The following is a 21,772-nucleotide window of genomic DNA, read 5'->3' as shown; positions in this document are numbered from 1 at the left end:
GAACTTCAATCACATTTCCAATTGCTTTTCTGAATCTCTACTTAAGTGACCAAACTGAGAAATAGGTTTATGGAAGAGCTGAGCCTCTAGGATTCAAAAAGGCAGAAAAAAGCATCTGAGTTAAAGGAAACAATATGAATAAAGGTACATGGGTGAGAATGTGAAATACTTGTTCAGGGAAAGTGGGTAGCCTTGTTGGAGAAAATTGAAAAAAAGGAAGGATTGGTGTGGTTTTTAGATGGTTCTGAATAACAATTCAGAAAGAAGTAGGAGCTGAAAGAGAATTATATAGTTAATTAGTTCAGAGACTATACTAAAGTTAAGGAAAATAGGATTTACATATGAAGCATTATATATTGCTAAATAAAATGCCTAAGATATATGGGAGTTCAAAGATTAGTCCACTAAAAACTGTCTTCTCTCAAAACCTGTTGGGATTTGAATTTTCACCATAGTCATTAACTACCCTCTCTAAATTGCCCCAGTACTCAGATGGCTGTAATGCTCCCTTCTCGCCATAGGCAGAAACAGTATAAGGACATTTTCAGGGGCAATGAAAGATGAGAGCCATTGGCAAAGCTAGGTTTAAAACCAGAATTTATATTTCTATCAATTACATTTACCTTTAAATGTTCAGTTAATGTTTTTGAGTATTTCAAAGCATTTTCTTTCTTCAGCTTAAATAACCTCAGGTACAATAAGGACTGGCATCGAAGGCTAAAAAAGAAAGAGAAAAAAAAGATTTAAAATGACAGCACTGGACAATGCAGAAAAAAGTCACCTTTTGTTTTTTCCAAGTATATACTTGAGTTTATTTGAAACTGTTATCACTAAATTGACAATGACATTAGCTTTAATTTTTAGGCAAAGTGACAACTATCGATAATACAGAATGAGACAAAATTGTTTGGATAAATATTTATTATTAAGCACCTACTCTATGCCAAGCACCATGCTTTAAATTTTGGGGAAATAAAAGGACAAAAAGAGGAAAGATAGTCTCTCCTCTCAAGGACCTCACAATATAAGGATTATTATTAACACAAAAAGAGTATTAAGGAATAACATTATTACTCCTTAAGTATTCTGGAGAGCTAAATGAAAACTACAAACAGTAAATAGTAGGTTATAGATATCATGATCATTGCTCTGGGAGTAATTAATTAAGCCTCTAATCTTCAGGCAGGGTATTTCTATGACTTTCTCCCCCGGAATATCCCAGAGCAGTATAGTAAGTAGACATACTAATGTGCCCATATACCTGAGACAACAGATATATTTCCATTTTTACTCACTTCTTTTAAATGGGGTAAGAGAATAAGTCCATGTACACACTCTACTAGATTCCTGCCCCCCCAAAAGAGTGATATGAGGTTAAAAAAAAATCTACATTATGGCACACCATCTTGCACCCTACTAAGGATTTTCCCAAGGCAAGAAGAAAAAGAGGTCTAACTGGGAAGGAGAAGACAACCTCCCTCCATAGTGTCTTGAAAATCTGAAACAAGATAGAAATGTATTTATTTAGTTTCATCTTAAATTCTTGTCTTTTAACACAGATCCTAAACTCATGGAATGCCAAAACAAAACTAAACAAAAAACATTCAAGTAGTGCATATTCAAGTTAGAAAACATTTCTTTGTCTGTCACAACCTCATATAAATATACTTTACAACTCTACACACCAAAGAACTGCCAGCCTTTTATCTGCAGATGTAGCATCTGGTGCCAGGTAATTCTTCAGCTTCATAGTATATCTGTAACATTAAGCACAAAGATCAATAACCACAAAATGTAAGCAAAACTAAGTATTTTATCTAGTTACTTCTTTCCTCCCACCCTCTGACACATTAGAATCAAACAGATTCAAAGTAAAAGGGCCTATGGAATCATTTAATTTATAAGTCACTTAATTAGTTCCCCTCTTACCAATTCATGATTAAATTCTGTTGTCAGCCAAATCCATTGCATCTAGATCAGTGAATTAACATTACTGACCTTGCTGATGTAGACATCTCTATGTACTTACTTAATTAACTCCACAGTCTCTGAATACATAAGGAATGGAGATTTGGATTCTTGAGCATTTTTCTCCAAAGCGTTTCCACATTCAATGAAAGATACCACAGCATCAAGATAGTAGACAGCTTTCTCAAATCTATCAGACTAAAGAGAAAGTAGTCAGAGAAAATGTGGACTGTAGAATACTGTAAATAAATCTAAAGTAAAAAATCTAAAGCTAAAATCAAAAGTAAAAAAGACCAGATAATTCCAAAAAGCTAAATATGAAGGCCAACATACCAATGCATCTGCATTGTGCTTTAGCTTTTTAGCTTCTTGTAAATAATGGTCTGCTGAATAAGTCCTGCAAAAGAAATTGAAAATTAAAAATATTTTTATGAGATCACATTCTACTTTGTAAGTGGCATGGTTCAATTTTCACAGTTACAATAAATACATCATATAATCAAAAGTCACTCTATTTAGCAAGCATTTTGGTTCTTACAAGCAACATTTAAATCAGGCGCAGAGTTGATTATTTCATTTTGGTTTTCCATTGCCCCTAGGATGCACTAAAAATCTCTAAAGTTGGTATTCAAAACCAAAACAAAACAAAAGAGCAACTTCATAGACAAAGAAAAAAAAGGAAAAAAACCCTTCACAATTATGGCATCAACCTATATTTCCAAGCTAATTCTATACTACTCACCTTTCCTACAATCTACATTCCCAAACTCAGCATTCTATCTCCCATGTCTCTGTATAAGCTTTTCCCTATACCTTGGAATGTACTCCCTCCTCATACTGACTTCTTAGAATCGCTAGTTCTTTCCAGGTTCATCTCATTAGCTTCATTCTATACTTTTATAATGTAGCTAGTACTTAGTGCTTTCTTATTCTTCAATTATCTTCTATATATGCAGTTGTTTCATGTTATATTTCTACCAGTAAAATGAAAGAAGTCATTCTTTTTTTGTTTTGTCTTTATATTCCAGAAACTAGTACAGTAGGCACTCAACAAATGCTTATTGCTTGGGCAGCTAGGTGGTTCAGTGGATAGAGCCAGGCCTAGAGATAGGAGGTCCTGGGTTTAAATTTGGCCTCAGACACATCTTAACTATGTGACCCTGGGTAAGTCACTTAACCTCAATTGTGTCTAGCTTTTACCTAGTCTTTTACCTTGGAATCAATATTTAATATCGATTCTAAGACAGAAGGCAAGAGCTTAAAAAAATTATTAATAATTACTTGTTAGACAGGATTCAGTCAAATAAAAATATTGAAAAAATTTCAGAATGCAAAATGAGACACCCAGTTTAATGCTCCCCTCTAAGTTTTCTAGTATGAAGTGTTTAATAATCTAATTTGCTCTTAAGATTTAGTACAAATCCAAGGGATTTTTTTGAACAAAGCTGTTATAAAAATCAGAAACTACCTTCATATCTAACTATCTGCTCTAACTAGTATTCAGTTATTATGATATTCTGCTATCAAGAATGGACATATAACTTGGGGTGCACTGTAAATCCTTGAGTTGGGCTGTGCATTCATACTATACTGTCAGAAGAAGAAAGAATTATGCTTTTTCTTTGAAAAGTTTAAATATTTTTACATACTTTTGTGTCAATGTCCTTTATCATGATCTAGTTTAACAGTGGAAAGCTTTGTGTATAGACACATTTCCATTCACTTTACCTGTCATCAAAGGCAAGTTTTGCTCTTCGTGTTTTGGAGCCATCAGGAATTTGTGTAGCTGGAGGATAGTTTGAAGAACTACTTGGAGCCTTTTCCTGGAAAAAAAAAAGAAAAAGAAAAAAGAAAAAAGTAATCGAGTATATTTGAAACAATAATCACAAACTAGTAAGATAGGTAAGCATTGCAGAAATTATTTTCTACTTTAGGATACAAATAAATCAACACCATACCCACTTGCAATCTATTTTAATTGATGAAGCTTCATAAACTACAATTTTCTATAATTTAAGGACTTCTTAAGGTGTTCAGAAAATTATTTTTCATTTTATATGAACACAGTTTATTTTGTTCAATCAACATAGGTTAATGGAAACAAGAAATTTATGGACCTATTGTCAAAATCATATTACTTCTTAGAATTACTAATAAATTACATGGTAAATGAATAAGCCAGAACAGACCAAGCTGTTAGGCATTATTTTCATACATGAATTAGCAACACTGTTCACTACATTAAATCCATTTTTCCATTCATCCTTAAATTATATACTTATATGCAGAACTCTAGTCAAGGCCCTACAGGGCATAAAATTTAGACATAGTCTCTGTCTTTATGAGGCTTACAATCTAGGTGGGAAGAATAAGATACAAATATATATATATATATAATACTTAAGTGCTTTAAAGAAAACTGCAAAACAAAGTACTATTTTAAGTTCTGAGGAAGGTAGCTGCTATCGATGGAGAGAATGATATAGGGAAAGGAGTACTACATTTGAAGTTAGAAGCCATGGGTTCAAATTCTGGCTATTTAACTGTATAATGTTGGGTAAGTCATTTCATATTTCATATCTACAAAATGAGAGTGGGCTGAAATCCTTCCAATTTTATGTTTTTGTAAGAAGTCATTAAGTTAGGCTCTGAAGGATAGGTAAGATGACTTCAACAGGAAAAAGAACATTTCAAACATAATTAACATATGGCCACATACAAGTAATTCTGCTACTAGGGAGTCTGAGGCTAGTAAGTAGATTGCTTAAATTTTAAAGTTCTGAGCTACTATCAATAGGGCTAAAGCTTAAATCTAGCAACTGGCAAGGAAGAGGCCCATGGGGTGACATAAGAAACGGTAAAATGGCTCAGGTCAGAAAAATGGAGCTAGTTAAAGCTTCTGTGTTGATTGGAATTGGGCCTGGGCCTGTGGGTTGCCACTATACCTCCAGCCTGGATAAGATAGGGAGATACAGTCCTCAAAACAAGACAACAAATAAAACAACTAGAAGCCGAAAAGAGTAATATAAATGTAGAGTAGCAGCACATTGTGGAAGACCTTGTATGTAAGGACAAGGAGAGTTTTTTTTTTTTTTAGTAGGAAGCTAGCAATGATTTCTGGGCAAAGGAATGACATGACCAGATGACTGCAGTAAGAGGAGCATTCTGGGCAATGATTTAAAGAATGGATTGGAAAGGGGGAAAGAATTCTTAACAACAGTTCAGACAGGTGATAGTAAGTTATATCTGGGTGGTGATAACACAAATAGAGAAACGGGACAAATTCAAGAAAAGTTATAGACCTGATAAGACTTAGAAACTAATCATGAGAGATGAGGAGAGAGAAATATCCATGCAGACCCCCAAGGCTGAAAACAAGCAACAGGATGGATGGTGGAACCACAAAAAGTCATAAAGAAGTTTAGCAGGAAAGAAAAATGTATGGTCTTGAAATGACGAATTTAAGTGTCAATGGGACATGTAAGGGGAGATATGCTATAGGTAACTGGAGATATGGGCCTAGAGTCAAGAAGATTAAGATTAAAAAAATCTATGATTTGGAAGTCAACTACACTAGAAGCAATTTAGAGTTGGTATATCATGTTATGCCTGCTTCTTCCCTTCCCTAAAAAAAAAAAAAAAAAAAAAAAAAAAAAAAAAAAAAAAAATTAAAAAAAAAGTGAATTGTTGTAATTTCCTCTTTTTATACACCTCTAGTAAGAGAATCTTTAGATGTATAAGCTGCTAATGTGAAATGATTCATTGGAGAGACTAGGCATGTTAATCTCCCAAAGATCCCAAGTGGAGAGATTTTAACATGCTTGTCTTCCAATAGAATCACAGGGGGGACCATCAGAAGCAAATTTCTGTCTCCAGTGTTGCTTTTCTTTTTTTTTAAATGTCATCTCTCAGTGATCTGGAGGTCAAAAACCACTGAATAAATTCAGGTATAGAAAATCCTGAGAGAGGAAGTTAAAGAAGCAAGGAACCAATGAGACAGGAAACTGATTCTACAGGTACTGCCCCTCTGGGAGGCTCAGGCAAATTAAGAAACTATGATTGGTTCCTGAGATGTGACCTGTGAGAGTTAGTGAATGGAGAAAACAGCTTATAAGGGGAGATACAGCAGGAAGTAAGTCTTTGGCATGAGCATAGAGAGCAGAATGAACCCTTATCGGAGTTCAGCTAGAGGCCCATAAATGGTGACCATAGATTAGAAAGCTAATTATCTTTGTACTTCTCTCCTACTTTTCCCTCTTTACTACTAATACTACTTTGATTTAATAAAGTTAAGCTACAACCAGCCTCATAATTTTATTTATTACAAAATTAAAAAAACTGCTTTCCAGATTTCCTAGTCCTAAGACATTTATGTTTTGGGGTTGGACCAATACATTTCCTATTCTGTGTTAAATTTGAAATGACTATATGATCTGAAGATTATACTATTAAAAAATTAGAAGTGAAGCAGATCATGGACCTTTTTTTAGCAATGGGCAGATGAATTTTTTTTACAAAACAAAAGATATAGACAATTACAGAACATGGAAGACAATTTTATTACACAAACAAAATGAGATCTGAGATAAAGTAAGTGGTAAAGGGGGTGGGGTTGAATCTTTTAAAAAAACCAAATAGTACATAAAAAAAGAAAAAATATATTTAAAAAATAAAACGGCATACCCAAGATATATACTCTAAATCACTAATTAGAAAAATACAAATTAAAACAACCTTGAGGCTTCTTTATATCATATCTAGCAGAGTTGTAAAAAAATGAAAAAGAAGGGACTCATTAGTAAATTGCAATGGGATTGTGGAAAGGGTCATTCTGGAAAGCAATTTCAAATTTTGCTAACAAAGCAGCCAAGATGTCCATATCCTTTGACTTAGAGGGTTCTATTGTTAGGCATATATGCCCCAAGCATATCACTGACAAAAAGATTTCATTTATGTCAAAATATTTATAACTTCAATTTTTATGGTGGATAAGCATTATGAACAAGATCCACTGACTTGGGAATCTGCAAACAAATTGAAGCCCATGATTGTTTTGGACTATAACTATGTCATGACAACAAGAACGATAAATATAAAGAAACATGACAAAACATGTAAAAATGATACACAGTGAAGCAAACAGAGCAAGGAAAACAATAACCACAATGACTAAAATGATGTAAATTAAAACAATTACTACAAAATAATAAAAAATGGAGTCTATTTTCACTTTGCCTTCAGTTTTCTTTCATGGTTTATTGAAATATGATGTCTAGACTATTTTTTTGGTCATAGCTTTCAGGTAGTCCAATGATTCAAAATTATGTTTTCCAAATCAGCTGTTTTTGTTGTAAGATACCAAACTTTTTTTTAAAGTCTTTTGTTTAGTATCAAGTTTTATACCTTGTGCTAAGCTGTTAATTCTGTCTATATCTTTCTTAGGGCTATACTCTTACCACTTCTAAAGTGAATGTTTGAGTCATGTTTGGTCCTGTTTTGTATTTTCTTGGATCCTGGTGCTTTCTCCAGATAATTAAGTACTGATTCTTCAAGGATCTCAGAAATAACTTGGGTTGCAAGCTTTCACTGAGTTCAAAGCAATCTGATAGAAAAGTCTGCTTCCTGTCTTCAGGAATAAACTCTGCAGATTCCTGATCTGGATTTAGAGCTGAATAACACAACTATGGTCTTGCCCTTGGCTGAAGCTCTACTAGAAAGCTGCAGGTACCATTGACAATTAGCAGCTATCAGCCTCTGAAGATTCTGAGTAGATCTTCTACTCAGAATCATCTATAGGCTCTCTTTGGTTTAAGCTCTCTGAACTTGTTATTCTGTTGCAAGCATCAGACTGGGCTAGAGGCTGGATCTAAGATCTTGTTCACTCCAGCAGTCACAGTGACACAGCTGCTGATCAGTTTGGTTCCTGCTCCATATTTAAAGTACCCAGCCTTCATGTTTCCTCTTTTCCCTAGACCACCAGCTATAATAACAGGTCCCTTCTCAGTACATTCTAATGTAGAACCCAGCTCTGAGGAATGAGTGAAAACAGCCACTAGTTCCCACCTGTTCCTGTTCCTTGTACAGGATCAGAACATTCTGTCCTGGATTTGGGTGGGATTTCTTCTTGTCCTAGCACACCACATTGGCCAGCTAGTCCCTAGACTTTTGCATCTGATTCTCAACACATCTGCCAACTTAGATTTCAACTGTCCTGTTTGTCAAAAGCAGCATCAAACGCAGCACAGTATATCCAATACTAACATGGAAATACTGATTTGAAGGAAATTGCTACTTAACTAGTAGCCATAGTTGTCTGAGGGCTTTTCAACTTCAAACTGCCAAGTAGACCAGAATCCTGATGTACACCTGTTAATGCTCCATTCTCACCAGCTCAATCTATTACTACAACTTCTGAGTCTATTAACATCTGCTCCTTCATTCTGACCTGACTATTATCTATTAGAGAGCATAGCTACAGTTTACATTTATATCTAAGTTTAGCTCTCAAAAATTAGTGTTTAGGAAATTCTTTCTATTTTTCAAATCTTTGCTAACTAATGGAGTCTAAACTAGAGAACATGAACTACATATACATCAATACCCTAAGATAGTAGTTCAAGTCTGCTTTTTCTATTCTGTCTTTAAGGAGTTTCCTTAATTACCATGATAGTTTGAAAAGAGATTCACATAAAAAGTTAAAATTTTTACCTAGTAAAATTCAACATTGAAAAAACCTTTTCAAAATGTCCTCCATGAAAGATTTGACTGGTATTTCTTTACCTTTATGAAAAGTTTCAAATTGAGTCAGTGCTGGATTACCTCAAAGTTTCCTTGTCTCTAACAAAGCTGAATGACTGTGACCATTTTACATGTCACCTTATTTTTCAACTTGAAATCCAAGTCTCAAATCTCATACCAAAAACTCACCTAAACAAGTACTACTATTTGGACTGGAGTCAATTTTTACTTAATAGACTAACTTTTACAGAAATTTAGTTTTTTCAACCAAGGGGGATTAATCTTAACATGCAGTTAATAGGCTATTTTCATAATCTTTTGCTTTTTAGTTTTTTAACTGTTTCATTGATATTTTTCTTTTGACATTATAATTATTTCCTGATATCTTCTCAGACCTCTTCTCCCCACTCCCCTATAACAAAGAATAACAATTAAGAAAAACCAATCGACACCAGAGGGTGCATTTAACAGTACATACAACATTCAGATTCCTATCTGCTGAAAGGTTATTCTTAATTATTTTCACTACTTGAGCTTATTATCAAGATGATGAGTTTTAATACTGATATATAGGGTCTAGAGATGATTTTAAAATGCTAATTGTAAAATCACACTGGAAGAGTTTTATGTAAATCATAATTTAAAGCAACAAGTAAATAAGTCTACAAAGGGCTAACTCTTTGAGAAAGCCTCCAATTTCTTACCTTGGCTTCCTTGGTACCACTAAAAACTTTCCCTTCTGTCTTTTTCTGTTTGGAAGTGGAGGAACTGTTTTTACCACTACTCTCTTTGTTGCTGCTATTGGTAGATTTTAAGGAAGATGACTGACTGACTGTTCTCTTCCTGGATCCATGCTCAGTTTTTGAGTCTTTTATGGGAATAGGTCCAGCAGGAGAAGGCAATGGATCCTTCTCTTTCATAGCACTCTGTTTGGATGACCTGCCAAATCAAATAAATGCAAGTTAGTTCTCCAAATAAAGGAAAAGGCAGAAAAAAGGATTTTTTTTGTTTCTTTGTTTTCAAGGAAAATCAACCTTGTTTTTAACTGATGACCTGGTCCTCATTTAAATATCAATGGGGGACAGCTAGGTAGCTTAATGGATTGAGAGCCAAATCCAGAGATAGAAGGTCCTGGGTTCAGATCTGACCTCTGACAGTTCCTAGCTGTATGACCCTGGACAAGCTAATTAACTCACACTGCCTAGCTCTTACTGCTCTTCTGCCTTGGATACTTAGTACTAAGACAGACAAATTACAATAATCAAGCTTGATTTCAAAGAACTGTTGAGAAAATATTCCTCCCTTTTTTGCAGAAATAGAAGATAGATGACTGTGTGTTAAATATTTCATATACTATAAGACAAAATCAATGTGTTGGTTCATTTTGCCAACATTTTTTCCTTCTTTAAAAATAATTTTTTTAGAGGGAAAAGAACATGAAACATGTAACAATGGGAAATTATTCAAAATAAAAATATAATTAAAAAAAGAAAAATATGATTAAAAAGAAAAAATAAAAATAATTTTTAAAAAGGTATATAAAAATGATTTTTGCCTAATGATACTGATACTCCGTAGTTATCAACAAATTTTTTCCTTTCATCTTTTTTTTTTTTTTAAATTTTAAACCCTTGACTTCTGTTTATTGACTTATAGGTGGAAGATTGGTAAGGGTAGGCAATGGGGGTCAAGTGACTTGCCCAGGGTCACACAGCTGGGAAGTGTCTGGGGCCGGATTTCAACCTAGGACCTCCTGTCTCTAGGCCTGGCTCTCAGTCCACTGAGCTACCCAGCTGCCCCCTTCCTTTCATCTTAAAAAGTTTTATTGATGCCTTTTCCTTTTATAAAGCCTTCTCTGAATATACTGTTTTATCTTTCTCCACCCTAGTAACTGACTCCTTTCTTGTAACAAGGAAAAACAGTTAAGCAAAAACAATTTCTAGCATAACTGCATCTGACAAAGATGGCAATATTCTACCTCTGCAGTGCTGCTGCTTCTTTGCCATAAATGAGGAGTGGAACTATGTATGTTTCATTAGCTATTCTCCAAATCCATTACAAGTTTTCCCAATTACTCAGTTTGGTTTTCTTTGAAATAATTCTTTCATTTAGGCTTGTGATTACTGTTTCTTTTGCTCTGTATGAATTTATATAAATCTACCTGTGTATCTGTAAATTTTTCATATTTGTAATTTCTTAATGTGTAATATTTCACCTCATTCCTATTACCAGAGGCAACTAAAGTAGCATAGTGGACAGGGAGTGGACCTGGAATCAGGAAAACCTAAGTTCAAATCTGGCCTCTGTGAAGACGGGATTAACTCTACCCTGCCCATTTTTAGATTTAATCACCAAAAGTATACACACCCTACTTATCCTTAAGTATGGGGAGGTCTGAGACTCATGTGTGAGAAAGTGGGTGATGAATCAGAACTGACTGACTGCCCTTTGGGCAGGCCTAAGCAAAGCTTTAGCTATAATTGGTACACATAAAGTGGGAGGAAAGCTCAAGAAGTGCCAAAAGGAATGGTCAATATAAATTGCAAGAACCTCCTGCGAAGAAGCCTTTTTCCTTGAACTGGATCCTGGAGCTCTGGCTGAGGACCTTGGACTGCTTTATATTTCTCCTTAGAACTACCATATGGGTGAGTGAAAAAGGCTGACTCCCTTCCTTGGCTTTTTCCTGGAGGTACTAGCCACTGGAGGGGCCCCCTCTTCTGGAGGTAGCCTCTTGGCTAAAACCCTTGTTAAATGGCTCTTAGGCCCTCTGGCTGGGGCTACTGGAGCCCTGCCAGAGTAAAGCCAGGGCTTGAACACATAGTCTAGCTTGTTAAGCTAAGATCTCTTACTCTGCCCTTTTCTTACTTTTACTCTTTCTCTATTTTACAAATAAATTGCTAAAAAAATCATTTGAAATTAATTAATTAAATTCCTGGCGACCATACTCTTATATATTCAGTCCAACCATAATTTTACCCTTTACACCTCAAGCACTTTATTGCAATATGATCTAAGCAAGTCTTTCCTCGTCTGTAAAACAAAGATAGCAATAGCGCCTACCCTCCACAGAGTGATGGTGGGGAGAAAAATAAATTAAAATTTGTAAAGTGCTTTGCAAACCTTAAAGCATTACAGAAGTGCTAGCTATTATCTTTCGGCTATACATGTTATCCAAGATATTTAAGATTCATTTCCCCCAAAATGGGTACTGGCTTTACTTCCATTTTTTTTTATAACATTACAATTTCTTCTAAAGAGTATTTTCATAAATATATTGAATATTTTCATTTTTCTAATCTCCTAGGAACATGTGCCTGCTGTGGAATTTCTAGGCCTAAAAGTATGAATTCTTTAAACACTTTTCTTGCATAATTCCAGAATTGTGAATTGGCCTATTTTGGAAAACATCTCCATAAAAGGTACATTTAGTGGGTTTCCAAAGCCCATCCCCATATTCCGGTTTTTGTCATCTTTGGTCAATGTTTAATTTAGGGTGTGGGGTGAAACTGTAGTTAATTTAATTTGCAATTCTCTTGCGATGGTTCGTTTAAAGCATTTTTGTATATTGTTCCTGATAGTTTTTGCAATTCTTTTAGAAGGCATTCATACCCTGTTACCCAGTATTTATCTACTGAGAAATGGCTCTGAATGTATCTTGGATATAAACTATTTTTTTAAAATGCCATACCTTCTATCTTAGAATCAACACTAAGTTATTGGTTCCAAGGCAGAAGAATAGTTGGTAAAGGTAGGCAATTGGAGTTAAGTAACTTGTCCAGGGGTGGGCGATAACCCCACCCTGTAAAAACTACATCTGCTAAAGAAACTGCAACCTAAAGTAGGGGCAGCTGGGCTAGCTCAGTGGATTGAGAGCCAGGCCTAGAGACGAAAAGTCCTAGGTTCAAATCCGGGCTCAGACACTTCCCAGCTGGGGTGACCCTGAGCGACTGCGTGACCCATTGCCTGCTGGTTGTGGCCCTATGCTCCTAGAATGGAGTCCCAGGATAAAAAAAAAAAAAAAAAAAAAAAAAAAAAAAAAACTTGTCCAGGATCACACAGCTAGGACATGTCTGAGGCAAGATTTGAACCTAAGGCTTCTGGTCATCTCCAAGTCCGGCTCTCTATCCACTGAGCCATCTAACTGCCCCAGGTATAAGATTTTAATAATAATTAATACAAAGACTTTAGCAAAGATTTCCCCACTGAAGGTTTCTTTTATTTCATCTGTATTTTTATGTGTATAAATTTTTAAAAATTTTATGATCAAAAATTTACTCTTTTTTGATGACTTCTATCTCTTGTTTAAGAATTCTCCCCTTACTCAATGTATGAAAGGTATCACCCCCTTCCATTTTCCTTGAAATTGCATATATACTTGGAACCAGTTTCTTCACTTTCTAATTATGAGTTTATAATCCAGGAGGAGAGAAATGGTATTGTGACTTTTTTTATTAGCAGATTCTTATATAACGTCATTGTACTCTTCGTGTAGTCTATGAAATAGTTTTCCCACAACACAGGAAAAAAGAAATAAAAATAATCATCTTTATTTACTTTTCAACTATGTGAAATGTCTTAAAAATTTTTTAAACTGGTAATAAAAATCCACTAAGAATTAAAAAGTTTCAAGTACAATATAGCAAATATGATATTACCTGGGAAATACACATGGAATAAACACTGTGTTTTCCCTTTATGTTGTAATACTTATTAATTACCTGAACTACATATTAGGTAGAGTCTAATATCAACAGTGGTGTCCAATGGCAAATGCTATATATTAATTACATCAATGTTCAACATTTGCTAGGACTCACTCTCTATTGCTGGATGTCTTGTGGCCTGATGAACTCTTCTCCTCAATCTTAGGTTTCTTGCTCTCAGAAGCTCGGTTATCTTCATCATTCTGAATGAAACAGAAACATAAAAGATTTTGGGATTAAACTCACCTTTACTCCCATTAACATCAGTTGTCCAGTATTCCTGAAATGGCTTATATTTGACACAGCAAAAAATACAGAATGGATGCCCCAAATAATAAACTTCACTGATTCTTCCAAATATGCCTCATAGTCTTCTAAGCTAAGGTAGGTAGGTGGCAAGTGGATTGAATGCCAGGCCTATAGTTAGGAAGACAGACTCATCTTGAGTTCAAATCCATCCTCAAACATTGACTACCTGTGAGTCCCAGAACAAATCACTTTTGCCTCAGTTTCCTCATCTATCAAATGAGCTGGAGAAGGAAATGTCAAACTCCAGTATCTGCCAAGAAAACTCCAAATGGGATCACCAAGAGTCAGACATGACTGAAAACAACCTAAACAAAGTCTTCTAGACTGTTTTAAGAGCTCAGTGATTACCCATTTTCATTTATATGAACAAATTCAGGGCACAGAGCTAAAGGCTTTTTCTGTGTTTCAAGTATAATATTACTGCTGGTAGAGCAACATAGGAAGATTAAGAAATAGATGTATATATAACTGAAAAGAGTCCAATAGAAATTCATTTATTTACTGAATACTTTTGAGCAAAGTAGTCCTGGAAACACAAAAACATACCCTTGCATTCATAATTGCATCTATTCTTCCATCATTATACTTTATCTTTCATCTGTCCCTCTAACTATAGGATTTCTTTAATAGTACAGGCAGAAATGAATGAACTTTCAGTGTAAGTGTTTGGCTCTTCTTCCTATTGAAATTCAGTTACTACTTATATCACTGTAGACATTAGTTCAGCCATTGATAGTGTACACGTTGATATTTCAATATCTGACAATGAAAACGCCTTCCTTACAAGTTTTACAAACCTTATGCTTCCTCTTTCCCTTGGTGGAACCTTTATCTGAGACTTGTTTCTGAGGTTCTCTTGTGTGTTTCTCAGGCACAGTTTTCTTTTCTACCTTGGGTGGCTCCATTTCTTTGTAAGGTTTCCCTGGTATTCTTGACAAAAGACTCAGGTCAATCTTCACAATAAGTGGATACCTGTCATCAGGATCACTAAGTGGGGAAAGGAGTTCCTTCTCTTCCATAGGAGAGAACATTCTTTGCCGAAAAAAGCTATCTTCCTCCTCTACTGAGGAGGGTTTAACAGGAGTTCTGTTGCTCTCAGGATACTTAGGAGTTTGTGAAGAAGGAAAAAGACCCTCACTTTCATCAGAATCAGAGGATGAAGTATCTGTTTCTATGATTTCCCTAGATTTTTGGGAAGATTTATTTGTTGATTTATACTTCTTTTTTTCTGTTGTTGATCTAGGTGAAGATTTGGGTTCCTTCTTTATATTGGGTTTTCTTGAGCCTTTTGTGGCTGCCTTGTGCCTATTAGAGGGCATACTTGTTGTAATATCTACAGGGGTTTCACTTTCTATTTTTAGGCCACCTCGAGGCTCCTCTACACCTGCCTTCTCCGTTTTTTTGGGTTGTTTTTTTCCTACAGTTCTTCGCTGTGTAGTGTTATCACTCTGTGCTGGGGACTTTTGTCTCCCACGACCACTCTCTGATCCTTTTTGAACAGTTTTGGAATCTCGTCCAGGAGTAGAATTGGACTCCTTAGGTCCATTCTGCTCAATGTAGCCACTTCCTGGTCCTTGCTCCCGACCTTCCTTTTTATAACCTTGAGAAGATGGGATATTGCTATCTACAGAAGAAGCTGGTGACACTTTATGTGGATTCACTTTATTCAACCAATTGTCAAGTTGCCATTTATTTGATGGTGGTGGTTCAGGCTGAAAAACAAAGAAGACAGCATATTATATGCATACTAAATTTTACTGCTCTATTTTCCAAATTAGATATAAACTAAGAGCATGCTATAAAATACCAAACCCCATTCAGAAATTAATGGTAGTTTCAAGGAAGGATAGCCCCACACCTTGCTCCGTTCTAATAAACCAAAGTCTTGGTTCAGAATTTTGAAAAAATTATCAAGAAGCTGAATGCCACATACAGTTTCTAAGTGGCCTATATTCCTATTAATCATCCAAATCCAAAAGCAATATTTAAGATACCCTCAAGTAGTGGAAAAAAAATCAAATGACCAAAGCTGTACACATTGGATGACATATGACTTGCATGTTCATAAACTTTAGTAATAAGACTATACTACTTAGGTTTTTATTTTCTGTCCTAAAGCCTGTAAACTGAAGTTATAAAAATAAACCTAAGAAAAATCTACTTTTCAGTGATTTACAATATTACCTTGAAGCACCAAAAAGGTTTTAGATGAAGTAAATTAAACCCAAAACTTAAGAGAGCAAGGAGGCAGAGAAAAAGTAATTAGCTGATTTATCTTCAAAGCTCTCCTTCTCCCTTCCCCATGCAGCCTCCCTTTAAGTATGGTGGTCAAGTATAACTTGGAAGGCCAAGAAGGCACAAAGTATTTCTTCTCAAACTTTTACATTCAGAATTACTCCTTCTACTCAATCCTAACTCTTAGTAGCCTATGAAGATCAGCTCAGAGTAGTGCCTTTGTCCTACCTCAGGAGATGCACTCTGTGATGGCTCATTGGCCTCACTGTCACTGGAACTACTTTCACTCTCCGAGTCAGATCCAGAACTGCTTTCAGATCCACTATGGCTACTTGAGTCATCCCTGGAATTATCTGCTCCTTCGCTATTGTGGTGTGAAGGTTCAGAATTACTTTAAAAAAAAAAAAAAAAAAAGGAAAAGATAAAATTTAAACTTGATCTCAATGAAGAATTGAATATGGTTGCTTAAAAAAAACTAAACACAATTTTATTCAAGTCCAAGTACTTCTAATCAATAATGACTTTGGAAAAGTATTTGTGCTCAAATATAGTAAAATACAGTAAATGAAATATTTTTATGCAAAGCTATCATCATCCAAAACTACATCTTAATTTATTTCTTTGTAACCAAAAGTTTCTAAAGTAATTTTACACACACCTACATACTTTCTCTACACACACACACGCACACACACACAAGCAATTACATATACATATCATATCACACTTTAATCCCAAACAAACATCAATGCCTACCTTCCTGGTGTACTCCTTGGCACAGTCTTATCACAGTCCTATAATTAAAATACAATAAGTTCAAGAATGACATTTATTATTCTATAAAATGAAATGTTCTCAACATCCTAAACCAGTGATGGGCAAACTACTGCCCGCGGACCAGATGCAGCCTCCTGAAATGTTCTATTGGCCTGGCAACATTATTCCTAATCTGACCAATACAGTGAGTAGGATACAATACAATGAAATTTCAAAAGAGTTGCCTTAGAAACAGAATGACAGATGAGTATTTCCTTTCCTTTGGCCCCCCTTTTTAAAAAGTTTGCCCATCACTGTCCTAAACCATTAACTAAATGCATTATCAATTAACCTTTACATTATTTCCCAGTATTTCCTTTCAATGTGGAATCTGCATCATAATTATCATTTTCCTGATTGGTATAGATTAAGTGTAGGAAAAGACACCCACAACAAGTTAATCTCATACTTCAACTTATCTGTCTGAATATTTTGCCATAAATGTAATGGTGAGAACTGTCATTAGACCAGAGAAGCTGGGTTCCAGTGGTCCCAAAATTAATAAAAACAGGTATATGACAGTGATGACTTGGGCTGTTTTCATCCCTAAAAGAATTATTGAGTTTTAGAATTAATGAGCATAAACTGCCATTTTTGTTAGATCGTAAATGTGCTACAATCAACTCTTTAGGGTAGGGTTGTCCCAAATGAAGAAAAAAAATTCATAGCAGTTATTAAAAGCCAGTAAGTCTTCAATCATAAAGCACCAAAGAGAGGTCACTAAATTCCTTCCTGAAAATTCTAATTGATACATTCCCACCTATTATTTTTGAGAATAGCCCTCAAACAAACCATATATATATTTAGTACAAGTTAATTTTGTTTGAAAACAGGTAAGAAACCAGAATTTCTCTTGGTCAAAATGCAGTAAAAAATTTTCTTTGGAGAAAAAAAAAAAAAAAAAAAAGAATCTTTATTGATTTAAGAATTAACTGTTTAAGTTATTTTAAGACAGAATATTTCATTTTTGCCTCTATATCCCTAGTATCTAGCACAGTTGCCTGCCATACAGTAGGTCAAATGAGTTAATATTTGAAAAACTCTTAGCAGAGTGTCATGGGGGTCAGAAGTCCTATATTACAAAATACAGTCAAGAATGAGAGCATTTACACAGTGCCAAGGACATAGTAGAAATTATATAAATGCTTATTTCCTCCCCTCCCCTCCATTAAGTGCTTTAAAAATGCTTGTTAATGGTGCTATACAAATATCAAGGTTTATTATTACTACTACTTCTCTACTATAGCAATTAACAACCAAAGTCTATTATTTAGCTTTTTAATATTAGCAATATATTAAATTACCTACCTGCTCCCCATCACTATCTTCACTGCTGCTAAGTTTCAAATCATCCTTTAACATACTAGAGGGAAAAGTTGAAAAGATTAGGATTTTTCAAACCATCAATAACAGCATACAAGACATTAAATTGCTACCAATAATACTAGAAATAATCACTGATGAAGTCAATGATTTGGGTGACTCTTACATATCTGGAGTAAAGAACCAAGAAAGAAGAAGTTAATTTTAATTATTTTTAAGACCACTAATTTTTCTATAACTATTCATTTTATTTGTTTGTTTTTTCTGTTTTGTTTTGTTTTTAAACCCTTAACTTCTGTATATTGGCTCCTAGGTGGAAGAGTGGTAAGGGTGGGCAATGGGGGTCACACAGCTGGGAAGTGTCTGAGGCCGGATTTGAAGCTAGGATCTCCCATCTCTAGGCCTGATTCTCAATCCACTGAGCTACCCAGCTGCCCCTATAACTATTCATTTTAATATCGAGTAAAAAAATAAAATCACTAGGAGTTATTTTTTCTTAGTTACACATAAACAATATTTGCAAATTTATAGACTAAGTATTTGAAGGGACCTTTAAGGTTATTTACTCACAAAATTACAAAAATCATATCCAAAACAATTAAATGTAAAGAGAAAGGAAGTTAAAAAAAAAAAAAGCATCTAACGGTGATGTTTTCTTCCTCCAAATGGAGGTAGATATTTTCAATATTTAAATATCATATTTCAATTTCACTTAGTCCACATTCTAATTTATTTAATCCATTACAAAGAACAAGAGAGTTTATCCTATCATGTAAATGAATTATGAGTAAATGAAAGAATATCTGGCTTTTTATACAGAAGTGTACGTTCAATAGCTGGCAATTATTCTCCTAAAGAGTTCTAAACATTGACATATCTCCTCAATATGGGTACTTTGTCCAATACCATAGACTTTATATAATCCATCAAAGAGCACCTTATTTTTGACAACTCTTTGTCCATATGCTGAAGAGGTAAGTTCAAATTTTTTTTCTCCTTTTTCCTTAAAATAAATAGCTCACAGCTGTTTGAATTTTAGCTGTAGGGTCCTAAAGCCCCACCTGGGGAATTGGTTCCCAATCACTTGGCTGGTTTGCCTTACTGGCAACAAACAGGCTGCTTTATTTCTTAACTAACTGTGAGGCCACACCTAGAGAAAAGCTTTTAATCCCTTTCAGAGGAAAAGCATCTCTGCTCCTGCCCCAAACAATTTCATCTTGTTAAAAAAAAAAAAATCTCCATAAAAAACTACAGAAAAGCCATTGAGCTTAGCTCAGTTTTGTTATTAGAGAGATTGTTAAAGCTGAAATGAACCAGTTTTAGCCTTGTTTTACCCCTGAAAAACTGTCTTTTTTTCCCCCCAAGCCCCATGTGTCTCTAGAATTAAAGTAAGAAGTGAAACCTAGGGAAATTAATCAGGAACCACAAAAAACTGGTCCTTTTTACCTTGAAAGGCTTTTAGAGCTCCCAAAATGGAAAAATTAATTTATAAAAATTCCTTTTGCCCCAGAAAAGCTGCATTTTTGCCCAAAAGAGGAACCACATGCTCAGGAAGTACACGGTTCTAGCATTTTTACCCTTAGTAGCTACTTAACCCTAAACTTGGCCCAGGACAAAAGCTTCCTAGCCTGCCTGCCACCCAAAAGTTAATTAAATCTTGAGGTGTGGCATACTTAAAAGTACTTAAAGGGACCACACCCTTACTTGTGAATTTTCCCTCTGTCCTTAACCAATAGCCAAAGAAAAACCTATCCAGTAGCGCCATCTACTGACAAAAACGAGAATTGCAAGCTATATAAAATATAATTAGATAAAGCAACAGGAATGCCACTGTATTATAGTCTTTTAGTTATCACCTAATTAATAAACTTTAAGGTTTTGGAATGCTTCATTCTCCTTGTGTTCAGTGGTGTCTCCCCAAAGTAGAATATTTAGGGTTCATTTTAACTGCTGGTGCCCATTATATTTCTCCTAAGCACACTGAAAATATTCAAAAATTGAGCGATCCTACCACTAAAAAACAGTTAAGAGCAATCGTAGGAGCAACAGGTTTTTGTAGACAATGGATCCCTTGCTATGGGGAAATTACTAAGCCCCTTATAGCACTAACAAGAAATTCAGTCCCTGAACCACTTAAATTAGAGACAGAACACGGGTCAGCTCTGTCAAATCTAAAACGGGCTATCCTGTCTGCCCCTGATCTAGGCATTCCAGATTATAACAAACCATTTACTCTGTATGTACATGAGCAGAGAGGGGTAGCTTCAGGCGTTTTAACTCAAATTTTGGGACCATATCAGCTACCAATTGCTTATTATTCGGCCCAGGTGGACCCAGTAACTGCAGGAGCACCACGATGTCTTAGAAGCGTAGCTGCCACAGCTCTATTAGTAACAAAAACTGTTGATATAGTATTGGGATGCCCATTAACAATTATGTGCCCAAATGAAGTAGAAGCATTGTTGGAAGACATAGAACGTGGGCATTTTCTGATCAAAGGATTACAAAGTATGAAATAACCTTATTAAATAATGAAAATATTACCTTAAAAAGTACAACTCTTAATCCTGCCACCTTACTTCCTGATTTGCCAGTCTCAGGAGAACCATTACACAATTGTGAAACACTAGTGTCCGCGGCTGAAAAGCCTAGAGATAATCTCCTGGACACTCCTTTAGACAATCCAGATATAGTCTTATTCACTGATGGTTTCTCTTTTATGAGGGATGGCATATGTGACACTGGAACCGATGTAGTCACAGAATTTGCCACTGTGTGGTCAACTTCACTGCCCTCAAATCTAAGTGCTCAAGGTGCAGAACTCACAGCCCTAAAACATGCATGTATAATTGCCAAAGATAAAAAGGTAACAATTTATACAGATTCTAAATATGCATTTGGAATTTACCATTCAGTGGGTATGTTGTGGCTTCAAAGAGGATTTTTAATCTCAGCTGGAAAATCTATAGCTAATGCAAAAATTATAAATGAAGTTCTTTCTGCTCTCCAGCTACCCGAAGCCCTAGCTGTAGTTCACTGCTCTGCCCATACAGGTGGCACCGACCTTGTCTCTAGGGGAAATGATCAGGCAGATATTGCTTTAAAGATAGCAGCTATGGAAGGGCCTGAATTAATTTTAACCATTAATTTAATAACCACTGATGACTTAAATTTATCACCTTCCTAAAATGAAAAGGAAGTGCAAAAATGGAAGCAAAAATTTAAAGCAAAACTGATTAATGGAGCTAGAAGTTTTTATCAACCAATTTGCCAATCTATTCATAAAAATGGTCATTTTGGTACCCAGGGTGTATCATGGACTCTGTTAAAAGAGTATGGACAGCTCTTCGTATAACTACTACAGCCTGCCCTACCTGCCAAGCATATAACCAACATGCCTTTCATGAAAAAGCTTTTGGTGGGCATCCTCTGGCTTACACACCTTTTGAGCACCTGCAAATTGATTACATAACAACGTTAAAGGCTGGACAATATAAATTTTGTCTAGTCATAGTGGATCAACTGACCAGATGGCCGGAAGCATTTCCTACTGACCTGAGCCACAGCAGCTTTTGTTGCCAAGGTGCTTTTAAAAGAAATCATTCTTCGTTTTAGCCTGCCCTCATTTGATTCGGACAGGGGAAGTCACTTTACTGATTCAATTTTATCTGAAATGTATT

The 21,772-nt window shown here is 35.3% G+C and overlaps 1 protein-coding gene across 1 annotated transcript in view; it reads right to left on the bottom strand.

Annotated features, from left to right (window-relative positions):
- The window catches only part of AFF4 (AF4/FMR2 family member 4), a 79,437-nt gene that overhangs the window by 7,702 nt on the left and 49,963 nt on the right, over window positions 1-21,772 (bottom strand). Inside the window, exons 9-19 of the mRNA XM_044664655.1 lie at window positions 18,078-18,132; window positions 16,710-16,747; window positions 16,182-16,344; window positions 14,516-15,430; window positions 13,524-13,612; window positions 9,411-9,645; window positions 3,697-3,791; window positions 2,302-2,365; window positions 2,030-2,166; window positions 1,686-1,757; window positions 624-717 (exon numbers count right to left, since the gene is read on the bottom strand). Coding sequence (XP_044520590.1) covers window positions 624-717; window positions 1,686-1,757; window positions 2,030-2,166; window positions 2,302-2,365; window positions 3,697-3,791; window positions 9,411-9,645; window positions 13,524-13,612; window positions 14,516-15,430; window positions 16,182-16,344; window positions 16,710-16,747; window positions 18,078-18,132 — 1,957 coding nt within the window. The remainder of the gene's footprint in view (window positions 1-623; window positions 718-1,685; window positions 1,758-2,029; window positions 2,167-2,301; window positions 2,366-3,696; window positions 3,792-9,410; window positions 9,646-13,523; window positions 13,613-14,515; window positions 15,431-16,181; window positions 16,345-16,709; window positions 16,748-18,077; window positions 18,133-21,772) is intronic.

Source organism: Gracilinanus agilis, chromosome 2 (genome assembly GCF_016433145.1).
Source record: "Gracilinanus agilis isolate LMUSP501 chromosome 2, AgileGrace, whole genome shotgun sequence".
In the NCBI taxonomy this organism is placed as follows: domain Eukaryota; kingdom Metazoa; phylum Chordata; class Mammalia; order Didelphimorphia; family Didelphidae; genus Gracilinanus; species Gracilinanus agilis.
Note: the sequence above shows the minus strand (reverse complement) of the source record. Positions and strands in the feature narration are given on the sequence as shown.